The sequence below is a fragment of the Petromyzon marinus genome, chromosome 1 (assembly GCF_048934315.1).
Source record: "Petromyzon marinus isolate PM22_M1 ecotype Great Lakes invasive population chromosome 1, UKy_Petmar_22M1.pri1.0, whole genome shotgun sequence".
NCBI classification, from domain to species: Eukaryota; Metazoa; Chordata; class Hyperoartia; order Petromyzontiformes; family Petromyzontidae; genus Petromyzon; species Petromyzon marinus.
In genome coordinates this window covers 9,861,861-9,883,551 of record NC_133667.1, presented here as the reverse complement: position 1 = coordinate 9,883,551, position 21,691 = coordinate 9,861,861, and the positions used below count along the sequence as shown (strand labels likewise).

At 39.8% G+C, this 21,691-nt stretch overlaps 1 protein-coding gene across 1 annotated transcript in view; it reads right to left on the bottom strand.

Moving 5' to 3' along the window:
* The window catches only part of LOC142918194 (uncharacterized), a 29,612-nt gene extending 17,880 nt beyond the window's left edge, over window positions 1-11,732 (bottom strand). The window contains exons 1-5 of the mRNA XM_076062350.1: window positions 11,365-11,732; window positions 8,980-9,051; window positions 7,589-7,664; window positions 6,851-6,985; window positions 3,004-3,114 (exon numbers count right to left, since the gene is read on the bottom strand). Coding sequence (XP_075918465.1) covers window positions 3,004-3,114; window positions 6,851-6,985; window positions 7,589-7,664; window positions 8,980-9,051; window positions 11,365-11,433 — 463 coding nt within the window. The 5' untranslated portion in view covers window positions 11,434-11,732. The remainder of the gene's footprint in view (window positions 1-3,003; window positions 3,115-6,850; window positions 6,986-7,588; window positions 7,665-8,979; window positions 9,052-11,364) is intronic.
* Window positions 11,733-21,691: the final 9,959 nt, after the last annotated feature.

Genomic DNA, 21,691 nt, shown 5'->3' with positions numbered 1-21,691 from the left:
CAAGCAAGCCTGATGGATCAAAGTATATATTATTTTTAACATGCTGTGGTGGGAAACAAGAGACATGGTAGCAAGATTTGTTGTTGTACTTTGAATCTATGCAACCCCTCTTCAGCAACCCCCCACTAACCAGCATAGTACGGTTTTATAATATAACACCCATGATCCACATATGTTGAACTTATTGCGCACTTTGTGTCTTGGCTTGGATTTGTGTCTCTGTGCTGTCTCTGCCTGTGTATGGGCCTTGTTGCTTCCGAGTGGGTGCTGTCGATCCCCACTACCTCATGCTGATTTGTCCCATTGTGTGCTGCCGCCCCCCACTCTGCTCCATGCATACCTCATGCTAATTTTGTTCCATTGTCTCTCAGCCTTACCTTCGCTGCCTATTTAAGGCGACTTTACTGTGTGCTTGTCTCTGTGCTGGTTCGCTCTTCTTGGATGTCTGTGTGTGTGTGTGTGCGGTCTGTATTTTGAGTTTCATACTTAACTTTCAATTTAGCAATCTTTGAAATAACGTGGTCAACCGGACTATGCGTTAATTGTGTTTTGACCGACCGTCTGTGTTGCTTTACATGGTTCCAAAAATTTTGCTAAACCCTGTTTGTCTGGTATGCTTCTCTCTCTGTGTCCCCTGTTGTATCTGTGTCAGTTCCCCCTACTTGGGAGTCTGTATATACATCTGAGGTTATGTGTTTCCCCTCTCTCCTAAATTTAGCTCTTCTGTACCTGATGATGGCTGCTTGTGTTGCAACCGAAACGTCGTACACTATTATGCTATTTTATTATTTCTTATTTATAAGTGACTTTACCGAAAAAAACAAAGAGTAATTCCTGCAGTCACGAAAGCTTCAAATTAAGTCTGAATTTTGGTTTCGTTTGTCGATTACACACAATCCACAAAAAAATACGAAAACATATTTTTACAATTGTGCAAGAACACAGAATAACCTGATTTTAACTCCAATGGGATCTTCAGAATGGTGCCTTGCAGTGTGAAAAACACTGTGCTTGATTTTTTTTATTATTTCAGATTGTACGGTTAAGTAATTGAATTCATATCTATGTAGCCATAATATTCGAAATGTTTTACCCGCGCTGAGCTCTTTTGAGAAACTGCATGGATTGTCTGAACTGCAAAACGCAAGTTGGAAGGAGGATCACCTCCAAACCATCCACCTGCAACCATTTGCGCTTGGGGTATACAATCCACAATCTCGGCTATGCTGGCTCATTATTATGACAAACATAGCATGAGCACTTCATCAGAAAATCAACCAGTTTAATACTTGAAGCACAGTAGATTGACATAGGAATGGGGGAGCAAAGGTGGTGCAGTGGTTTGCGCAATGTCCCATGACCCTGGCAATGCGAGTTTGTTACCAGCCACGGCAAGCATCACTGCCATCTGAACTGGTCCTGTCCAGATCCAGTAAATATTCAGAAATTCTAATCACAATAGATAGTCGCGTGTTATAAAATAAATGTCTTGACATCTTTGTCTAGGTTGATGTACTATTGATGTACCACCTAGATTAATGTACCATTGCTAAGTTTTTTCCACCTGTTGTCATTCTGAATAATTGTCCTCCCATTCTTTCTCTTTCATGTATCTGAATGAATAGCAACTCACAAATCTCTAAATTAATTAGTCTAAATTAATTAGCTATGAATAGCCTTCAGTTGATGGGCAGTGGATTTCTTTAAAGCATGTTTTGCATTTTTAGAGGTCATTGGTTCACTATATGATCGACGTTTCTGCAATTGCATGCCATGGTCTTCAATTTGTACTTGTGAAAGTAGTAGTGCTGATCTACCATGATTTACATTCTTCTGGTTTAATGTAAACTACTGTTTTTAAGGAAGATGAAATCTCTTTTTAGAGGGATCAGCAATCCGATGCTTCTTAATCATACTAGTATTCACACAAATCTTTCGCCATTTATTTGATGTGCTGAAACTCAAATATAAAGGCTTTGACTTGCACGATCTCAAGCAGTAGTTTAATATATTTCTCGAGCTTTTTAGATGGGCAGGTTAGGATTGATTAAATTCAGCTGTAATCATGAGTATTTATTTGCTGTTTGCAGACATCTATAAGAGACATGTTCTATAGCACAGAGAGCCAGAGTAAAATAGTTAACTTTATTTTGCTGGTGACAATCCTCATTGTAATGTTTAAGATGTTCGTTGGTGTGGTACCTCTTAGCCCAAAGAGGAGCGCAGAGTGTTGTGTAAAGTATACTTGTGTGTGCATGTCTGATTCACAACTAGCGTGAAATCAGTCAGCACAACTCAGTATAACTGCGTCATCGACAGTCGTTTTGATATCCAGAATTGCATGTGACAACAATGGCATGGGTCAACTTGTGCAGTGGAAAAGTATCTCATGCCACGCTGCCATGGCATGGCCCCAGCATAGCTCGGATGTGCAAATATAAAACAGGTATAAGATGAATGTGTAGTGTAAGCACATCTGCTCTCCAACTAGTGTCTGTAAGTTTCTCGATAAGGTTACATTTTTTCATCAATCTTCAATGGTAGATCTGGTTTCGATCAACAGTACCCCCAAAATATTTTAGCAATGGCTGATTATAGACTTCCTTGCTGCAAATAGACATTTGGTTCAGCAATTACTAGCTAATTGTTCCAATGGAATGCTGTAGCCATGGTCTTGTATGGAGTTGCCAATGTCTGAAATATTCACGGTTTGGTCCTTGGTGAAGGAAGAGACTTCACACATGTGTAGTAAGGGAAATATCATGTGTATACATTTCTCCGATGTGTGTGGCATGTCAGTTAATAAATGCATAATAATGGGGCAAGTACGAAGCTCTGCCTGGTACCTTAATACTCGAAACAGCCCGACTGACAAGATTTCAATGACGTCCAAGATGTGTAAATTCTTTACCATTTGCAAGTTTGTGCATTTCCTGATGCCAATCGCTCTTAATTGAATATCTTGGTATCAGAGGCGATAGAGACGAATATGAAATTTCTCACCTGTGTTTGATGTAACTCCACAAGGCTGTGAAGGATGAGGCCGACTGTATCCATCCTTACACTGACACACAGTGTCACTAGTGACAGTACAGTCCTGTTGAACATCTTCATCTACACATCAGAGAACAAAAGGAAACTTAGTTTAATTGCAGTACTGTACTGTTTCTTCTTTGGTTCTTTCGGTAAAGTCACGTAGAATGAGAATAAAATAATAAATTGATAATATAAAATAACACAATGATATTATTTTATCAATTTATTATTTTATTCTCATTCTACGTGACTTTACCGAAAGAACCAAAGAAGATGCATCCTTGCAGTCACGAAAGCTTTAAATCGAAATTTATACTGTACTGTTTGTTTAATGTACAAAATGTTGGTCTTGGCAACATGTCCCAAGTAGCTATAACTTTAGCATAGTGTACATTACAATTTGGTAATACGATGGAACTTGTATAATATTTGATGGCTTGGAGAACAGGGTAATTGATAAACGAATCTTTGTTGTAACTTGCTGATCCGCCCCTCCTAGACATCTGTGAAAAGGAACTTCAAAGCTAATCGGATTCCTTCAGTGGAAATTAAGATTCTGATTCGAATGTATGGATGAGAGGAGCTATTCTTTGTTCATTATAATCACAGTGGGTCACATTTACCTGTAGCATGGCATTCGATAATGCATGCCTCACCGCAGGTCAACTCAAACAATTATTGGAATTATAACCGAGGCGACATGAGGTGAGTTTATCTAATCTCGTCTCACCTGTGGCGATATGTGTATAAGAAAAAAAGATGATAAAAAATAATTTATCCGCGTGACATTGCCTGTAATCTGCCAGCATTTCATTGTTTTAATGGAGATAGTGGCTTAGTAGATGCTGCCATGGACCCTATTGACTGATATTCTGGACATTTTAGGTGAGTTGTGACTAACAAGGACATATTAATCTCAACTCTAAAATAGGAAGTGATAAGGCTTCCAGTGACATCATCTGTGTATATGATTTCTCTCTCAAGATTCCTGTGCGTGTGTTAATCCTTCTTTAATGGTTTAATTTTAGCTTTTCGTATTTTTAAATAATTTTCCTGTTCTTTGGTTCTTTCGGTAAAGTCACGTAGAATGAGAATAAAATAATAAATTGATAAAATAAAATAACACAATAATATTCTCACGACGTTTCGGCCACAACACAAGCGGCCTTCATCAGGTGAAGGGACGAGACTGTCTGGTAGGACAGCGCAGGAGTGAAAGAGCCACGTTCAGATCACGACCTTTAAGCTGTGTGAGAGGAAACAAAGCGCCTTGACAAAGGAATTAGCATATAATTTAGCATTGAAATGGCTGAGTGATTAGCTTGTGACTGGTCACAGAAATAGCTATGTTAAAAGTTAAAGCAAACATATCCGCAGAGGCACCCCTTGATAAAGGAATTAGCATAGAATTTAGCATTGAAATAGCTAAGTTAAAGCATACACATCCGCAGAGGCACCCCTTGACAAAGGAATTAGCATAGAATTTAGCATTGAAATAGCTGAGTGATTAGCTTGTAACTGGTCACAGAAATAGCTACGTTAAAGTCAGAGCATACACATTCACCGAGGCACTTAGTACAAATCAAACAGGAGAATTTAGCATTGAAATAACTAGGCGAATTTAGCATTGAAATAACTGAGTGATTAGCTAGTGACTGGCCACAGAAATGACTATGTTGAAGTCAAGGCCACCACATCTGAGCTATTCACAGTACTATATAGTGAACCAATAAAAAAATATAAATTACCTTAATGTTATCAATAAACTCTATATTCTACAATCAGCTAAGCTACCAACAATAAGTCGTTATATATCACAATGCTATATGGCAAAAAAATGGGTGGATTCTTACCCTCAACTTTAGCACCACGGATAGCTACGGGCCCCGTTCAGACGGATGAGTTCATCCATGGTCGGAACAGAGGAGGGGGAGAGAGACAGCTGCGAGGCGCTATTATACTCCATGTTGTAAACCATACCATTAACCGTGGTGTGAGAGGTATTAAGAGTCAATGCTGGGGAAAGAGCTGCGGTCTGAAGGTCATCGTAAAATACAATTAATTAAGAACAGAAATGGTTTAAAACATCTTTCCAATGGTTACTAAGCCAGAATCCATCTTCTCGGTTGAAATTGTCTCTGTGCTTGTATATGTGAATGGCCTCATGAACGAATCTCTCATGGTAGCTGGTTGGTTTGCAAAGAACCTCCGTCTTGGAGAAGTCAATGTCATGTGAGCCCACTGAATTATAACAGTGATCTGCCACGGCAGAGGAGTTCGTCCTACCGTGTTTCAAGTCTGCTTTATGTTCGCGGATGCAGTCCGAGATATGTCGTTTGGTTTCTCCAATGTAGCTACTACCACAGAGGCACTTTAGTTTGTAAACGCCCGGGTACTGTATGTCTGGAACAGCATCTTTTACAGATGGAACTAAATCACGGATTTTATGTACTGTGTTGAATCGGACCTGGATCTTGTGTTTATTCAGGATTTTGGAGATCTTTTTAGTGACCCCTGCAATGTAGGGTAAGGTGATGGTTTTGAGTGGCTCCACAAGAGGATCCTTCTTCATGACTGGAGTGATGGCTTTGCGGATTGTGTAGTCGGAGTAACCATTAGCCCTGAGAGCCTGGTGTACGTGCTTGAGTTCACTGGTAATGTGTTCCTGGTCGGAAATGCATTGGGCTCTATGGTATAGAGTCTTGATGAGGGAGTTCTTCTGGGATGGATGGTAGTGGGAATTCGGTTTCAAGTAAGCATCTGTATGGGTAGCTTTCCTGTAGACAGAGTGGCTCATTGAACCATCATGTCTCCTTTTAATTAAGACATATTATTATTTTATTCTCATTCTACGTGACTTTACCGAAAGAACCAAAGAAGATTAATCATTGCAGTCACGAAAGCTTTAAATCGAAATTTTCCTGTTCTTAGACAATCCTACATTACCAACTTAAGATACATTTCCACTTTGTGTATTGCCTTTTCAATTGCTGCAACTTCTGGAGATAATTGGTGTAAAACTCGACAGGCCATCTTGTCGCCATGCTGGCCCGCCGTGCAACCGGAAAGTGCCAGCTCCAACTGCCTGTGCCATCATCAGTCTTCTTCATTCAAGCAGCTTAATATCTTGACAGACATATTTTTTTACTATTTAAGATGGAGGACCTTTCTCATGAATTTCGTGATATAATGGTCATATGTAGCAACAAGATGGATACCACCCTGCTCAAGTTGAGATTAAATATCAGCTCCAAGATTAGAGCCCACTGTCTGCACATTTCTTCAAACTCCAACCCCAGCCAATTGTGGAGTAAAGCGAGTCCCACTTGGAGTGTTGTGACTCCATGAAATAACTTCAGATTGTTTTTGCTCAGCCCACCTTTCTCATGAATCGACCCTTGTCATCTATGGTCTATTCACAGATGGAATCTTGGGTGCAGCCTATCAAGCAATATGGTTTCAACCAATCTCAGATTTCACAGACCTTTATATTCTTATTACAATGTTTTACCACCACAATACACTTTCAACCGAATTGCAAGGTGATCCAACGCACTTTCTCATCGATTTAGTTGTTTTAATTAACATAGAGTGATTTTTGCTGTGGTTTTCACACCTGATGATGATTGCTTGTGTTGCAGTCGAAACGTCGTGAGAATTTAATTGTTTTAAATTTTTATTATTTTATTGTTTCCCTTCTACGTGACTTTACCAAAACAACCAAGAATATAGAGTGATTTATTAACTTTTTATGCATGCATCTCCACACTCAGATGACATACACACATACGACCTACTGATGTGGAACTCTTACAGAGAATATTGCAGGTACTGCACTTTTTGCATTGAGGATCACGGTTTGCAATGTCCATGTAGCTCTTCCCTGGCATACAAGATGTGCAGAAAGATTGGTCGCCATCGGAAAAGCAGTCATCAAGCCACATGTTTCCTGTAAAATGGACAAGTTAAAGTAATTATGGGGTCCGAAAATAACGTGTTTGATTAAATATTACATCTCAATACGTTTTACTACAAACACGTTATTCAATCTGTATGCATTTCTAATTGATGTTTATCCAAAACATCCATTTCTGCCTTTTAATGTGACGCTATGGTCTGCTGTAGTAAATTATGTCACAGGGTATTTCATTTGAGCAAAGAAAAAAGGCATGTCAGATTTTTTTTGCTTTTTACTAGGTAAGGCCCACTAAGCTATTTTTCAGAAGCGACCTGGTTACAAATGATAGTTTATCGTACGGACATTTATAGCAGCCAAATACTCTCTATGGGCATTAACACACAGCTGAGTACTGAACAGCTGATTCAAAATAACCTCGCCCATTGGTAATGGTGATCAACTTTGGCCTTCCCAGCTATATTAATGCTCTGTTGCAAGCATTGTCATAATTTAAATGTGGTATTCTTTGCAAATACAATCATCAATCGCTTATATTGTCTACATGAAAAACACACACTCTACAAACTAACATTTGACCACATAGGGCAGTGGATGCATTGTTAGTCACAATGTGTTACTGCTTTGCTTGGTTACCTGCAGGACAGAGGTGGCAGCAAAACCCTTTCACTGCTCTGTATTGTCCTTTATCTTCGCATTCATTATACTCAACCTTAACATAAAATTAAAGTAGAACAAGAGTTAGGGCACAGCTACGTGTAAGCAACAATGACTCAATAATACAGGTAACGATTCACTCTACTCCATATCCCCTGCGATTCTACTTATTATCGTGATTCAAGATCAATTCAATATATTTTTGTCTTGCCTGTTAAGCCTCGTCTGCTTCGCACAGTGTATCGTTTGTACTGTCTGTTGTATGTGTACTGCCTTGCTTGTACTGTCTTGTCTATACTGTATGCCTACATTTTCCAGTCTCATTTCGTTCTATTGCCCTGAAGGAAAAACGAAAAAAATAATGTATTACTTAAATAATAATACAAATATTCGACTTGAAATTTCTATTTTAAACATTATTTAAAAAGACTAATTGTGAATACCTACTCTTGACCATCAACCCCATAATTATTTGGGCTCTGTACAGTTAACATTGATATCGAGAATACGAGCATTGTTTACATTTAGGAATGACATAATTCCCCTCTCCTGATGCCGAGGGGAGATGGGTAGGTTTGGGACTCGGACACGTGCAGGTGCGACTACTGTGCTGGTTAGCCAGTCCAGATCGCCCTACATCAGTGTGCTTCATTGCAAGGCCCGCGGGCCACTCGCAGCGCCTAGTGGCCTTTAGTGCGCCCCCTGACGTGCATCCCCCGACATTACACAAATGTGAAAACACTCCCCATTGTGCTGCTGTCAACCCCAATGGTTTCAAATGTGTGGCGGCCCTCACACTGATGATGTGTTATCGGCGAAAGTGGCCCCCCCTCTGAAAATTAGTCAAGCACACTGCCCAAGAAACAGGCTGATGGAGGTTCCAGTTAGCTAAGAGAAAGTGGCAGGCCCATTCTCACAGTATTCTAAACTTGAGAAATGAGGCTAACCAAAACCTTTACTCAGAATTTGGCAAATCTATTAGATACAAAAAGGATAAAAGATTGATTAAGGGTTGCTGGGGACAAACTGTTTACTGATCTCAACTATGCTGATGATGCAGTTCCTTTTTTTTTACAGAGTACCCAGCATCATGGCCCATGTCACTGACAAGTCTTGACCAGGCAAATATTGCAATGGGCCTTCATACTTTCTGGACAAAAGCTTAACTTCAGATGATGGGCTGTGGCTCTGCATAAAAAGGTTAATGCTGCAGATATGATCATGTTGATATTGATGTTCACGTTTATTTGATGATGTTGCTAACAATTATATATCATTGTATCATGTATTATGCAACGTGTTAATATTTTATACAGATCTAATTAAGTGTAACACAAAATTATTTCTAAGGTAAGTAAATACAGTAATACCTCTGTTAACGACTCCTCTTGGAACACAGGTCCTTTATAACCAAGTCGGCTGGAGAGGGAAGCTTCACCGCCCTATTTTGCAAAAGATGAATACATATAAAGTAGAGCCTCGGAGATCGAATGCACCAGAACTCGAACAAATCGGTGTTCAAACAATATTTCCGAAAAAATTTTGCCTCGGAAACCCAACGAAATTCGGAGGTCGAACGGGCAATCACAACTTGAAAGAACCTGTATGGCTGAGACGCGTATGGCCAGCGTGCATGACGCTTGTCCAGACAAAGGTTTTACCATATGAGGCAAAAACAAACCTCTTTAGATACGTTATTAGTCAGAAAGAGCTCAAGTGACTCAGTTAGTGGCAGAGAAGAGGCACAAAAGAGAAAGAACCCCAGAAGGGCAGTTCCCCGACGTTATTATGGAAGGGGACTCCCCTTCCAAACAATAATACCACCACCACCTCCTCACTACCTTCCACTCAAGCCATCAACTCTCCTTACGACAGGTAAAGTGAAGTTCAATGTTAATTTATTTCATATATTTATTCATTTATTCCATTTATTTATTGTTTTTTTATGATTTTATGCATGTAATTACTGTAAACTTCGTGTAAAAATGCTTTATAATGAGATATTTCTTGTGTCTAGAACCAATTAATGTCATTTACATTAATTCTTATGGGGAAAATTAATTCAGTGTTCGAACAAATCGGTGTTCGAATGGCCTTCTGGAACGAATTAAGTTCGATCTCCGAGGTACCACTGTATATTCTGAAATCATAAGCGATTCAAAATAATGAAATTAAAAACTTACCCTGTGAACCACAGTAGAGGTTTATTGGGTTATATCACGTAAATATGTGTCGTTCACCTGCCACTGCCCAACACAACCAACTAGTAAGGGTTGTCACGTAAACAGACTCAAGAGCGTTATTAACCAGGTAAAGTCTTAACTGTGATGTCCCCATCCTACCTGCCTATGTCAGCTGTAATTTCCAATTCTCTGTGTCTCTCACTCTCTATGCCTCTCTCTAAGATCTCTCCCTTGTCCTTTGGATTGCACTATCATGCTCACATGTCCTTTGGATTGCACTCTCATGCTCACATGCCCTTTGGATTGCACTCTCATGCTCATATGTCCTTTGGATTGCACTATCATGCTCACATGTCCTTTGGATTGCACTCTCATGGTGCTAATCTCTCATTAACACTGCTGTGTGCATATGCGGACATGATACTCTTATGCGGCGACGGAAGCTCATTCACGCTAATCTCCCTCCCTAATCACTCTCTCCCTAATCTCCCCCATTAACACAACTGACGTGCTTGCGTCCGGGGGTGGAATTCTTTTCCAGCTCAGACCCCACTTGCATGCCCATCGCCACATATTAGCCTCTTGTTGTAACAGCTGTCTCGCTGGTTCAGCAGTTCCACTGCTGGATTATATTTTTTCCGCCTGAGGACGACCGCTTGTATTGCGATCGAAACGTCGTGATTTATTTTATTTTATACCTACGTGACTTTACCGAAAGAGCCAAAGAGTATGGATTCCTGCAGTCACGAAAGCTTCAAATCAAGCTCAAACTCATATGCTTCCATTGTCGATGGCTTTGCTGCTGCTGCTTCTTGTAAGGGTGTGTGACAGCCTGCTATGTAGCAGTGAGATACAAAAGCAATGTGAGATCCTAATGTTTGTGATATCATGGTTTTTTTGGATTTTAAAATCGAGTCTTACTTTTTTACAGAGTTTGTTATATCAGTCATAGATATTTTATTTAACTATATATCGTGTTATCTGCCTTGTAGGTACTGGACAACTGTGAAAAAGAGCTTCATAGCTCATCGGATTCCTCCAGGATAAATACATATTCAGATTCTGTTATCCCAAGATTTATGTTTTACCCTGCATTGTGATGGTTGCAGAGCCCCAATGGTTAGGATGACATCTTAAGAGTATTCATATGTACTTTTAAAGAGAGGTGTAATGCAATTATACACAAGTGACGATATAAATATCTAGTTATTAAATAGTTTAAACATCTGAAACATTAACGGCAAGAAACAGGCTATCCGAAACTGAAGGAGCAGCCAACGAGATTAAAAGACCTCACATCGTGTATTTGTTTTTTTATATTGAAAGCAGCCCAAAATAAGTGTCAATTCTCATTGTCTGCGAAGCAACGAAGAAAAGTCACGGGCAGTTGAGAGAGAAAAGACCATTTTGGCAGCAGAAAGGATATAGCGACACTTGCCATCGGCTTTATGTCAATAGTCATCGGAGGCTTGGCAAGATGATGGGAGACAATGTTTGATAACGAAATAGATTATGAGCAGCTCAGTATGAAGCGTCTTCTCGTAGTGGGTATAAACTGTATTACACACTTACCATTGAGATGAACGTAAACAAGATTATTCCAGAGATCAGCCCCATTGCTGCCACTTGTTTTGGCTGCATCGTTCAAACTTGGTGTCAAAATGGTACTACTGGAGCACGAACCTAACGATGAATAATTAATATCGCTGTTATGTTGCTTAGCTTTAGAGATACTTGACTGTCAAATCATGCAAATACGCCTTGTGGCACTTGAACATTTCTATAGAAGAAACCCCAGCTGGCTCACCAGTGGCTATGAGTATAAAACACTTAACCATTAAACACTGTTAATGTCTCTCAAAAGTACATGTAGATGAAGATGAATGTACCGTGCCTAGACTAACGACACCCAGCAATCTCGATACACGGCGACCGCAGCTCCTTTAAGAAGTTCCTCATTCCATGCTTTTCATTGTCGCTTAAGAGGAGTGGTCAAACTGGAAACACCGTGAAGGGTGGTGGTCCAGATATCTTGTGATCACCATTTAATTCTCTACTAAATCGTTATATTTTGTCAGTGAGATGTAATTGAAGCAGAAATAAATATGCAAAGGAAACACATTTTAGGGGTCAATTAATTGGGGGGTCACAAGACATCTGAACCACCAGTAAATTACTATATTTGAAGAAAGTACAGTCCAGTTTCGTTAACAATGTGAGCTGCATACAGTGCAGGTTTTGCATGACTTCCTTGGAAAAACTATTTTTAAAAGTTTGTATACATTTTTAAAATAACCTCAACATGTGCATCAATACAACTGTGGTTTTACATGAAAATACAGTGTCAACATAGTTGACGTTTAGGGTAATGAGCCTTCTTCAGAGCGGCCAGAGAGATAGAGGGAGTGAAAGCTGGAGACTGACAAGTCATACAATTCTCTTTGAAAAAAATGTTTTAACTTGCCATTTGAATAATGTACAGGGGAACTCTTATCCACGGTGCCTTTACCCTCGACACCGACTATTACCAATGCCCCTTTTCCTCTCGTTTATCCTCGATTTATAAGTTGTTCTCACCCGTGGTTATCGGCAAACATTTTGTAGCAAAACATGCGCCGTGATCATTGCAAATGCGCGGGCGACACTTAAATCATGAGATTCAGACACACGAATACCCGCACGGAAACCAAGAAAAACACCGACACGAAGACACACAAAGACTTTGAGACGAAAATAAAGACACACAGACACGGAGATATACAGATCCACTTATAAAGTACTGTATAGCATTAATATCGCTGTATTGAACGCAAAGATATTATATACGACAGGGAATGGGTCACTATAGATCGTCTTTGTGACAACAAAATGACCAACACTGTCAAAGAATAAGAGGGGTAAAAACTAAATAAACGCAGTTTATTCCATCACAAATTTTGTTTAAGTCAGAATTTGTCACCTGCTTTTATTGGATTTTAAAATCGAGTCTTACTTTTTTACAGAGTTTGTTCTATTATTCATAGAGATTTTATTTAACTACAGATCGTGTTACCTGCCTTATAGGTACTGGACATCTGTGAAAAAGAGCTTCATAGCTCATCGGATTCTTCCAGGATAAATAAATAATCAGATTTTGTTATCCCAAGATTTATGTTTTACCCACCCTGCATTGTGATGGTTGCGGAGCCCCAAAGGTTAGGATGACATCTTAAGAGTATTCATACGTATTATTATATTCTTGAGGCTTTCGGTAAAGTGACGTAGATAGGTCCAAAGAAAACAAACAAAAAATAACAAAAAACCACGACGTCTCGATCGCAACACAAGTGGTAGTCGTGGGGACTCAATCGCAACACAAGCGGTCGTCCTAGAGACGACCGCTTGTGTTGCGATCGAGACGTCGTGGTCTTTTGTTATTTTTTGTTGTTTTCTTTGGACCTATCTACGTGGCTTTACCGAAAGACTCAAGAATATGAATTCCTGTAGTCACGAAAGTTTAAAGTCAAATTTGTAGTATATATCTATCTTCTGAAATCATGCGAAGCGATTCAAAAGAGTGACATTTCAAACGCGCCCTGTGAACTCAACTGAGTGGGGTTTGATACCATTATCAGTAGCCAATCAGGAAAGCGTTTCTAGAGTCTCTCTCTCCAGCCCGCCACAGCTGGAGGTTCTCGTATTGATAAAATTGTATCGGTTTTTTTATTGCAGAGACAAAAATATTTGATTACCCCCACATTATGTTATACAAATGACCATCGAGCACAGGGGTCGGCAACCTGCGGCTCCGGGCTCGCATGCAGCTCTTTGGCTTCCCTCTTACAGCTCTTTGGCTGCCCCCTTGCGGGCAGACGACAATCTTAAACGTGACTTAATACACAGACAATTAATTAGCAATGTATTAAATACGACAGGGAATTGGTCACTATATATTGTCTTGGTGACAACAAAATGTACAGTGTTAAAAATAACTCAGGGGGACAAGCGCTAAATAGACGCAGTTTATTCCATCACATATTTTGTTTAAGTCAGAATTTGTCAACTGTTGTTTTGTGTACAAGTAGCTCTGCGTGTGATGTGGCTCTAGAATTATTTTGGTCAAAGACAAAAACATAAAGAATGGCCTCTTCTTCTTTGAAAAGTTGTTGACCCCTGGTCGAATCCAAGTGGCCTTACTGGGCAAAAAGTACGTCAATCCATCTCTTTGAAAACGAAAATGCAGATCATAACGAGGGTAGAGGTGGGAGAGATGACATTGAAGTGGTGCGTTCGTTAGGGTTCGTGCAGTCCACCTTAAAGATAATTTAAAACCAAGCAGACAAAGTAAAGGCGACTGTGCGGCCATGTTATCCTATTGTACCGCCTTCTCTGAAGTCTTGGAACGCATCCCAATACGTCCTTTGCTATATCTACCTCTGGTAACAAAGTTTCTTATAACGAAGTGACGTCATGGAACGAATTTTCTTTATTAACCGAGGTATTGCTCTATGTTAATTATTATTTTACGTTTTCTAAGCCGCACCAGTTTCAACAAAGGGCTTCAGAGTGCTGTACATAAAAATATATCTTTAGTTTATTTACCACATCATAGGAAATAATTAGTTTTTACTACTCGGTGGTCTTGTATAGTCGGGTTTCAGGCAGAGCGTTCCAAATCTGAGGGCCAAGGACCAAAAAAAAACTCCAAGAGTTTTTGCCGAAAGCGTGGCTGTGTGAGGAGGTCAAACTCATATTGAGGCAGTTCTTGAAAGAGTGCTTTGTGATTATTCTTTGGGTCTTTTGGTAAAGTCATGTAGATATGTTCAAAGAAAATAACAAAAAATCGACAACGTTTTGATCGTAACACAAGCAACCTTCATCAGAATGCGAAACGTCATATATATTTTGTTATTTTCTTTGAACCTATCTACGTGACTTTACCGAAATACCCAAAGAATATGAATTCCTGCAGTCACGAAAGAGTTAAGTCAAGATTTAGTGCTTTGTGAATTAAGCACAATATTATTGGACTTTCCCACAAATTATATCCCAACACACGTGATACATGATGTCCAGCTATGCTTGACAGATTTTATGTCTTGAAACTCGTAAACAAATTAATATGCTTCCATTGTCAATGGATTTGCTGCTGCTTCTAGTAAGGTTGTGCGACAGCCTGCTATGTAGCAGTGACATAGAGAAGCAATGTGATATCCTAATGTTTGTGATATTATGGTTTTGTTGGGTTTGAAAAGTTAGCCTTACGTTTTTTTTTACCAATCATAGAGATTTTTATTTAACAATATTTCGCGTTCAACAGTTCGTGTTACCTGCCTCAAAGGTACTGGACATCTGTAAAAAAGAGCTTCATAGCTCATCGGATTCCTCCAGGATAAATACAAATTCAGATTGTGATGGTTGCGGAGGCCTAAAGGTTATGATGACATTAAGAGTATTCATATATACAGTGAAAGAGAGGTGTTATGCAAATATACACAATAGTGAAGATGGAAATATTTAGTTCTTAAATAGTTAAAACATCTGAAACATTAACGGCAAGAAACAGGCTAGCCGAAACTGAAGGAGCAGCAAACGAAAATTAAAGACCTCATCGCGTATGTTTTATATATTTAGACCAGCCCAAAATAAGTGGCAACCTCCCATTGAGTGCCATTGAGAAGCAACAGAGAAAAATCACGGGTGGTTGTGAGAGAAAAGACCATTTGGGCAGCCGAAGGGAAATAGCGACACTTGCCATCGGCTTGATGTCAATGGTGATCGGAGGCTTGGGGAGATGATGGGAGGCAATGTTTGATAACGAAATATATTAGGAGCAGCTGATGAGTAGAAAGCGTCTTCTCGTAGTTGGTATAAACTGTATTACACACTCACCATTGAGATGAACGTAAGAAAGATGATGCCAGAGATCAGCGCCATTGCTGTCACTTGGTTTGGTTGCATCGTTTCAAACTTGGTGTCAAAATGGTGGAGCACGAAGCCAGCGATGAATATCGCTGTTATGTAGCTTTGCTTTAGAGATACTTCACTGTCAAATAATGCAAATACGCCTTGTGGCCCATCAATATTTCTACAGAAGAAACCCCAGCTCGATCACCAGTGGCTAAAAATGTAAAACACTTAACTATTAAACACTGTTAATGTCTCTTAAAAGTACATGTAGACGAAGATGAATGTACCGTGCGAGTTTTTAGACTAACAACATCCAGCAATCTCTAAAAACTGCGACCGCAACTCCTTTGCAAATTCCTCATTCTGTGCGATTCATTGTCTATTCTAGATTTGAAGCTTTCGTGACTGCAAGGATCCATACTCTTTGGTTCTATTCGGTAAAGTCACGTAGGTAAAAAAAAAATCACGACGTTTCGGCCACAATACAAGTGGCCTTCATCAGGTGAAGGGACCGGACTGTCCAGAGGACAGAGAGTGGTCAAACTGGAAACACTGCAGGGTGATGATCCAGATGTCTTGTGATCACCATTTATTTATCGACTAAATCGTCATATTTTTGTCAGTAAGATGTATTTGAAGCAGAAATGAACATGCAAAGGAAACACATTGTAGGGGTCAATTAATTGGAGGGCCACAAAACATCTGAACCACCAGTAAATTACTGTATTTGGAGCAAGAATGTGAGCTGCATACCTTGCAGGTCTTGCATGACTTCCCTTAAAAAAATCAAACAGTATACATACATAACAAACAAAAAACTCAACATGTGCATCAATAACACTGTGGTCTTACAAGAAAATAGTGTCAATAAAATAGGTGACGTTTAGGGCAATGACTCTTCTTCAGAGCGGCCAGAGAGATGGAGGGGTTGAGAGCTGGAGACTGACAAATAATTATATTTGACAAATATTTTAACTTGGCATATGAATACTGAACAGGGGAACTCTCATCCACGGCGCTTTCACCCTCGACTCCGACGATCCATGCCCCCTTTCCTCTATTTTATCCGCGATTTATGAGTCATCACCCTCTCATCGGCAAACATCTTTCGTGACAAAACATGCGCAGAAATCAAAGCAAATGTGCGGGCGACACTTGCTTTTATAAGCAGACAAGTCGGACGAATACACGCACAGAAACAAGAAGAGACACCAACACGAAGACACACAAAGTCAGCGAGACACACAGACACAGAGCCAGAGAGACACGGAGACATATAGAAACACTTATAAAGTAAAGTCACGTAGAATGGAAACAAAGCGCTGTCGTCCCGACAGTTCTGTTCCTTCACCTGGAGAAGGCTACTTGTGTTGTGGCCGAAACGTCGTGAGAATTGTATGTTATTATGTTTTATTTTTATTACTTTGTTTCCATTCTACGTGACTTTACCGAAAGAACCAAGAAGATGAATCCCTGCAGTCACAAAAGCTTTAAATCGAAACTTATAAAGTACTATACAGTGTTAGTATTATTATTATTCCGGTATTGCTACAGCTGGATGATGCCATGGTGTATTGGTTACAGCACTTGTAATCCAGCGGTCACTGGTTCGATCTCCTGGGCACGACAGGTGAGACAATGGGCAAGTTTCTTAGATCCCCCCACCTGTCATCCCAGCAGTGTAAATGGGTACACCACAGTTAGTCTGTAAGGCAGGTCCTGTGGGAATCATAAATCGTGGGTACTCCCACCTTTTCCAATAACACATGTCCAACGTGGAAGATTAGACCAAATGCCTTCTAAAGGGGCTCTTCCAGCAGCAGTAGGACGCGCAAGAAATTGCAGTGCTGCTCCTTTACCTTTTATTCTGACACGGCTACGATAAAGGCCGCACTACTGTAGTGATGTCACGAGCCGATTATGATAATAAAATTAGAAATTTACTAGAGGAAAGTACCTACATTAAAATTAAACGAGATCCAACTAATACTTTAGAACGTAAGACCACTGCAATAATTGCAAATTCATTAATCCCTAAAAATGAGCAATACCTAATTAAGCCAAGGGCCTCAAAACCACCTAGACTCTATGGGCTACCAAAGATTCATAAAATCGGCATCCCATTACGACCCATAGTCAGTACAATTGGCTCTGCCACATATCAATTAGCAAAATATATAACCAAACAAATACAGCCCTACATCGGTAAGACATCTTCATTCATAAAAAATTCAGAACATCTTGTGAATGTGATTAAAGATATTGAACTTACTCCTGATGATATTCTGGTAAGTTTTGATGTGATTTCTCTATTCACTAAGGTTCCAGTGGACGATTCGCTTAAATTACTTGATACACTAGTAAAGAATACCGGTTTACAAAAAGATATTCCGAAACTTGCTGGCCATTGTTTAAATAACACTTACTTCTTATGGAGAGGGGATTTCTTTAAACAAAAGGAAGGAGCAGCAATGGGTTCTCCTTTATCCCCTGCTATAGCAAATTTGTACATGGAAAACTTTGAAATAAGAGCACTTGCCTCGAGCACATTAAAACCATCCTTTTGGTTTAGGTATGTGGATGACACTTTGGTTGTCTGGCCACATGGTAAAGATACACTTAATGATTTTCTAAATCATCTCAATGCACAAAACCCGGCCATCCAGTTCACCATGGAAATGGAGGTGAATAACACACTCCCATTCCTAGATATTTTGCTTGGACATGGCCTAAACGGTAAAATAACACACAGCGTTTACAGAAAGCAAACGCACACTGATGCCTATCTGAATGCAGAATCACATCATCATCCAGCTCAAAAATCCTCTCTTATCAAGACGCTCGTACATCGGGCGAAAACAGTGTCAGATGGTGAGAGTCTAGTGAGAGAGATTAAACACGTTAAAGACGCACTACGACAGAATGGCTACAATAATGCTCAAATTAACAGAGCAATGAATGCCAAATCACGATCGCAAAGCAATACTACTGAAAGCGACCAGATTGTTAAAACAATAAAAATTCCATATATCTCAGGAGTAACTGACAAATTAGCCCGCGTTTTGCAAAAGCAAAACATTACAGTAAGATTTGGTACAGTACACAAAATTCAAAAACTAGTATCTTGCACTAAAGACGCATTACCTAAACTATCAACAGAAGGTGTATATCGGATTAATTGTTCATGTGGCAGCTGCTACATTGGGCAGACGGGACGTAACATCAGCGTAAGACTAAAAGAACATCAGAGAAATATTAAATTATCTCAAACACAACTGTCGGCAGTGGCAGAACATGCTTGTCAACAAGGACACTCAATTGATTTTGACAATGTCGCAGTGGTGTGTAAAACTAATTATTACTGGCAAAGACTAATTAGAGAATCCATTGAAATTGAGAGGAACAAGAATAACTTTAATCGCTCTGACAGCTACTGGCTTAGTGCGGCCTGGAAGCGTATTATTAAATAATACACATTACATTTTGATTTAAAGAATTACTAATCTACAACTCATTACTAATCATAACCAATGACTGATTACTAATCGATTATATAATTACATTACCCCCCCCCTCCGCCTCTAATCACTGCACCTGATGAGTTAAGTGATGACGTCACCCTGCTGCTCTATATAAAACCGGGAGCAAGCGAGGGCTTTACCATTCTGGCGAATTGCCCGATAATGCTGGAAGTATTTACCAGCGAAACGTCGTACTCAAACTGTAAATGTGGATTAACTCTTCAACACACCGGTGGGCTGAAGTAGTGAATTATTTGTCTTTTGTCAACGTGACACTTTTTTTGCTGATTGGCCGTGTCGGGTGGTGGAGGGTTACGACACATTTATAAATAAACGCGATCTAACCCAAAAACCTTTATTATGAATACGAACGTCCTTGCAGAAATCTCTGATCATATTGAGCAGAAGCTATGGCTAGATGGAAATTGACAAATGTGTTCTCTTTGGTCGTGGATTTGCAAATTACATGAAAAGTAGCCACCGTGCATTGTGTGATCCTCATAATTTGGTCAAAATGTATTTATTTTTACATGAACATTTCTGTTTAAATATCATTGAGAGTGAGCATCATCTACGTAACCTGCTTTTTGGACTAAGTTGTGTCTGATAGTCTTCGTGCTGTTACTACAGCCTGCACGAAGTAGTTGGTATAACTTGACAATAATGAATGCAGCACGATAATATGCCCGTGAAATGTCATGGTTGATGTCCCACCTACAACTCTATCTGCCACACTAAAACTAAGTTCTCCACCCGCAATCAGTCTGTAAATTATGAAAAAAAACATCACAGAAAATTAGTGCGGGCTGGGAAACCATACGTTTCAAACAGCAACACAAAAACGTGTAAAAAAGTGCCCAGTTTTTGTGCTTTATGCAAAAAAACACCAGCACTTCCAGAAAATATGGGTTTTAGATGTGGTTCCCAGACGCAGACTTCGCAGCAGTAAGTATTGGTGCTATACTGTAGCGATGAGTCCTAATTAATACAAAACCTGTCTACAATTGTCAACCTCTCTATGTCAATTACTGAACTCAAATTATAATTAATTTTCATGGCGACCGAGAACAAGACAACCACAATGCAAATTATTTAAGAACAATTGATGTTATTTTGCATAATAAACAAATTTCTGAGTTTATTTTTTGCATGTATGTGTGTTGTTCCTCACCTGCAGTGGGGGGGAGAGTGAGCATGTGTGGGATTTATTAATTTTACACAAACACCCATACAGACCACACACACTCATGCAGACTGCACTCAAACACAAATATATACACACAATATTCACACCAGAGGTGCCAGTCATCACCAAGTACAATCTGCTCCAAATCCTGTAGCACATGAGCCCATTTCCTCTCTAGCCTGTGCAATGCCCATTTATCCGACTGTTTCTATCGAAATAGGAGTTGTTTGGACATGCAATGGCTGGTCACGCTAAATGACCGAGCCAGTACATCTTTTCCTCCAGAGGAGTTCACTAATAGGAAAATTATTCGAGAGTTCGTCATACAATCCAGTCTGGTTAAACACAGGGTTCATCGTCGACAGTCCAAAATTAATGTTGATAGCTGGTGCAGGTATCCATGTAAACGGGCCCACATTTTCAAAGCATGGGGAAGAGAGGGCATTGCACACACATCTTACTCATAAGGGTGTTGTTGTGAAAGGCAACACAAGGACACCTGAGGCACCATGGTAAAACAGAAGTGTAGGTAGCCTCGTGGATTTAGCTTGGGGAAAGAGAATGAATGCCATAGGATTGGGGGACTGAATTCCAGACTCGGTGGCAATTTACTGTTCATATATTTTTCCCTACATTATTGCATGGGTCACACGTGGTGGGTTGTCCCCTTGGCCATCGGTTTCCATAAAATTGTGTGGTTTTGCGTGCGACGCACCGCCAACCACCCTTCTACACAAAGCAGACATTGAGGGGATGTGTCACTTTTGGGAGGAGTATGGTGGAAACTGGTTGAGCTCATTGAGAGAGTTTTTGGTGGAGTGAGGGTGCTAATAGGCGAACTCAGTCAATGGAAAACACCTCATTGGGGAATGGCTGATTAACACTGTATTTGCACACTTTTCCAATCACATTTTTTCAATTAAAATCTATCCAGTTACATTTAAAACCTCGAAGCCAAAGTGACATGGATTGTTTTAATGTATTGTGCCTTTCAGATGTATTCAATAGTGTGCGTATTCAGTCTCAAATTATTCCCAATAGTATCATTCTCTTCTTCATTAAAGGCAATATGCAACCCATTTTTGACGAATATCGACCACTTTTATTTGAATATCCCGATGCACACGAGACAGTGGGTTGTGGAAGTGTGGATGCTCCACCCCTTTCATATGCAAATAATCGAATCATAGAGGATTGTTGGCAAAGGCGGCTACATAAGACCGCTGTTCGCGCAGTTCATCAGTACGTACACCATGGTAGTGCAGACGACAGCATTTCTGACAGCAGCCAAGGCTTAGAAGAT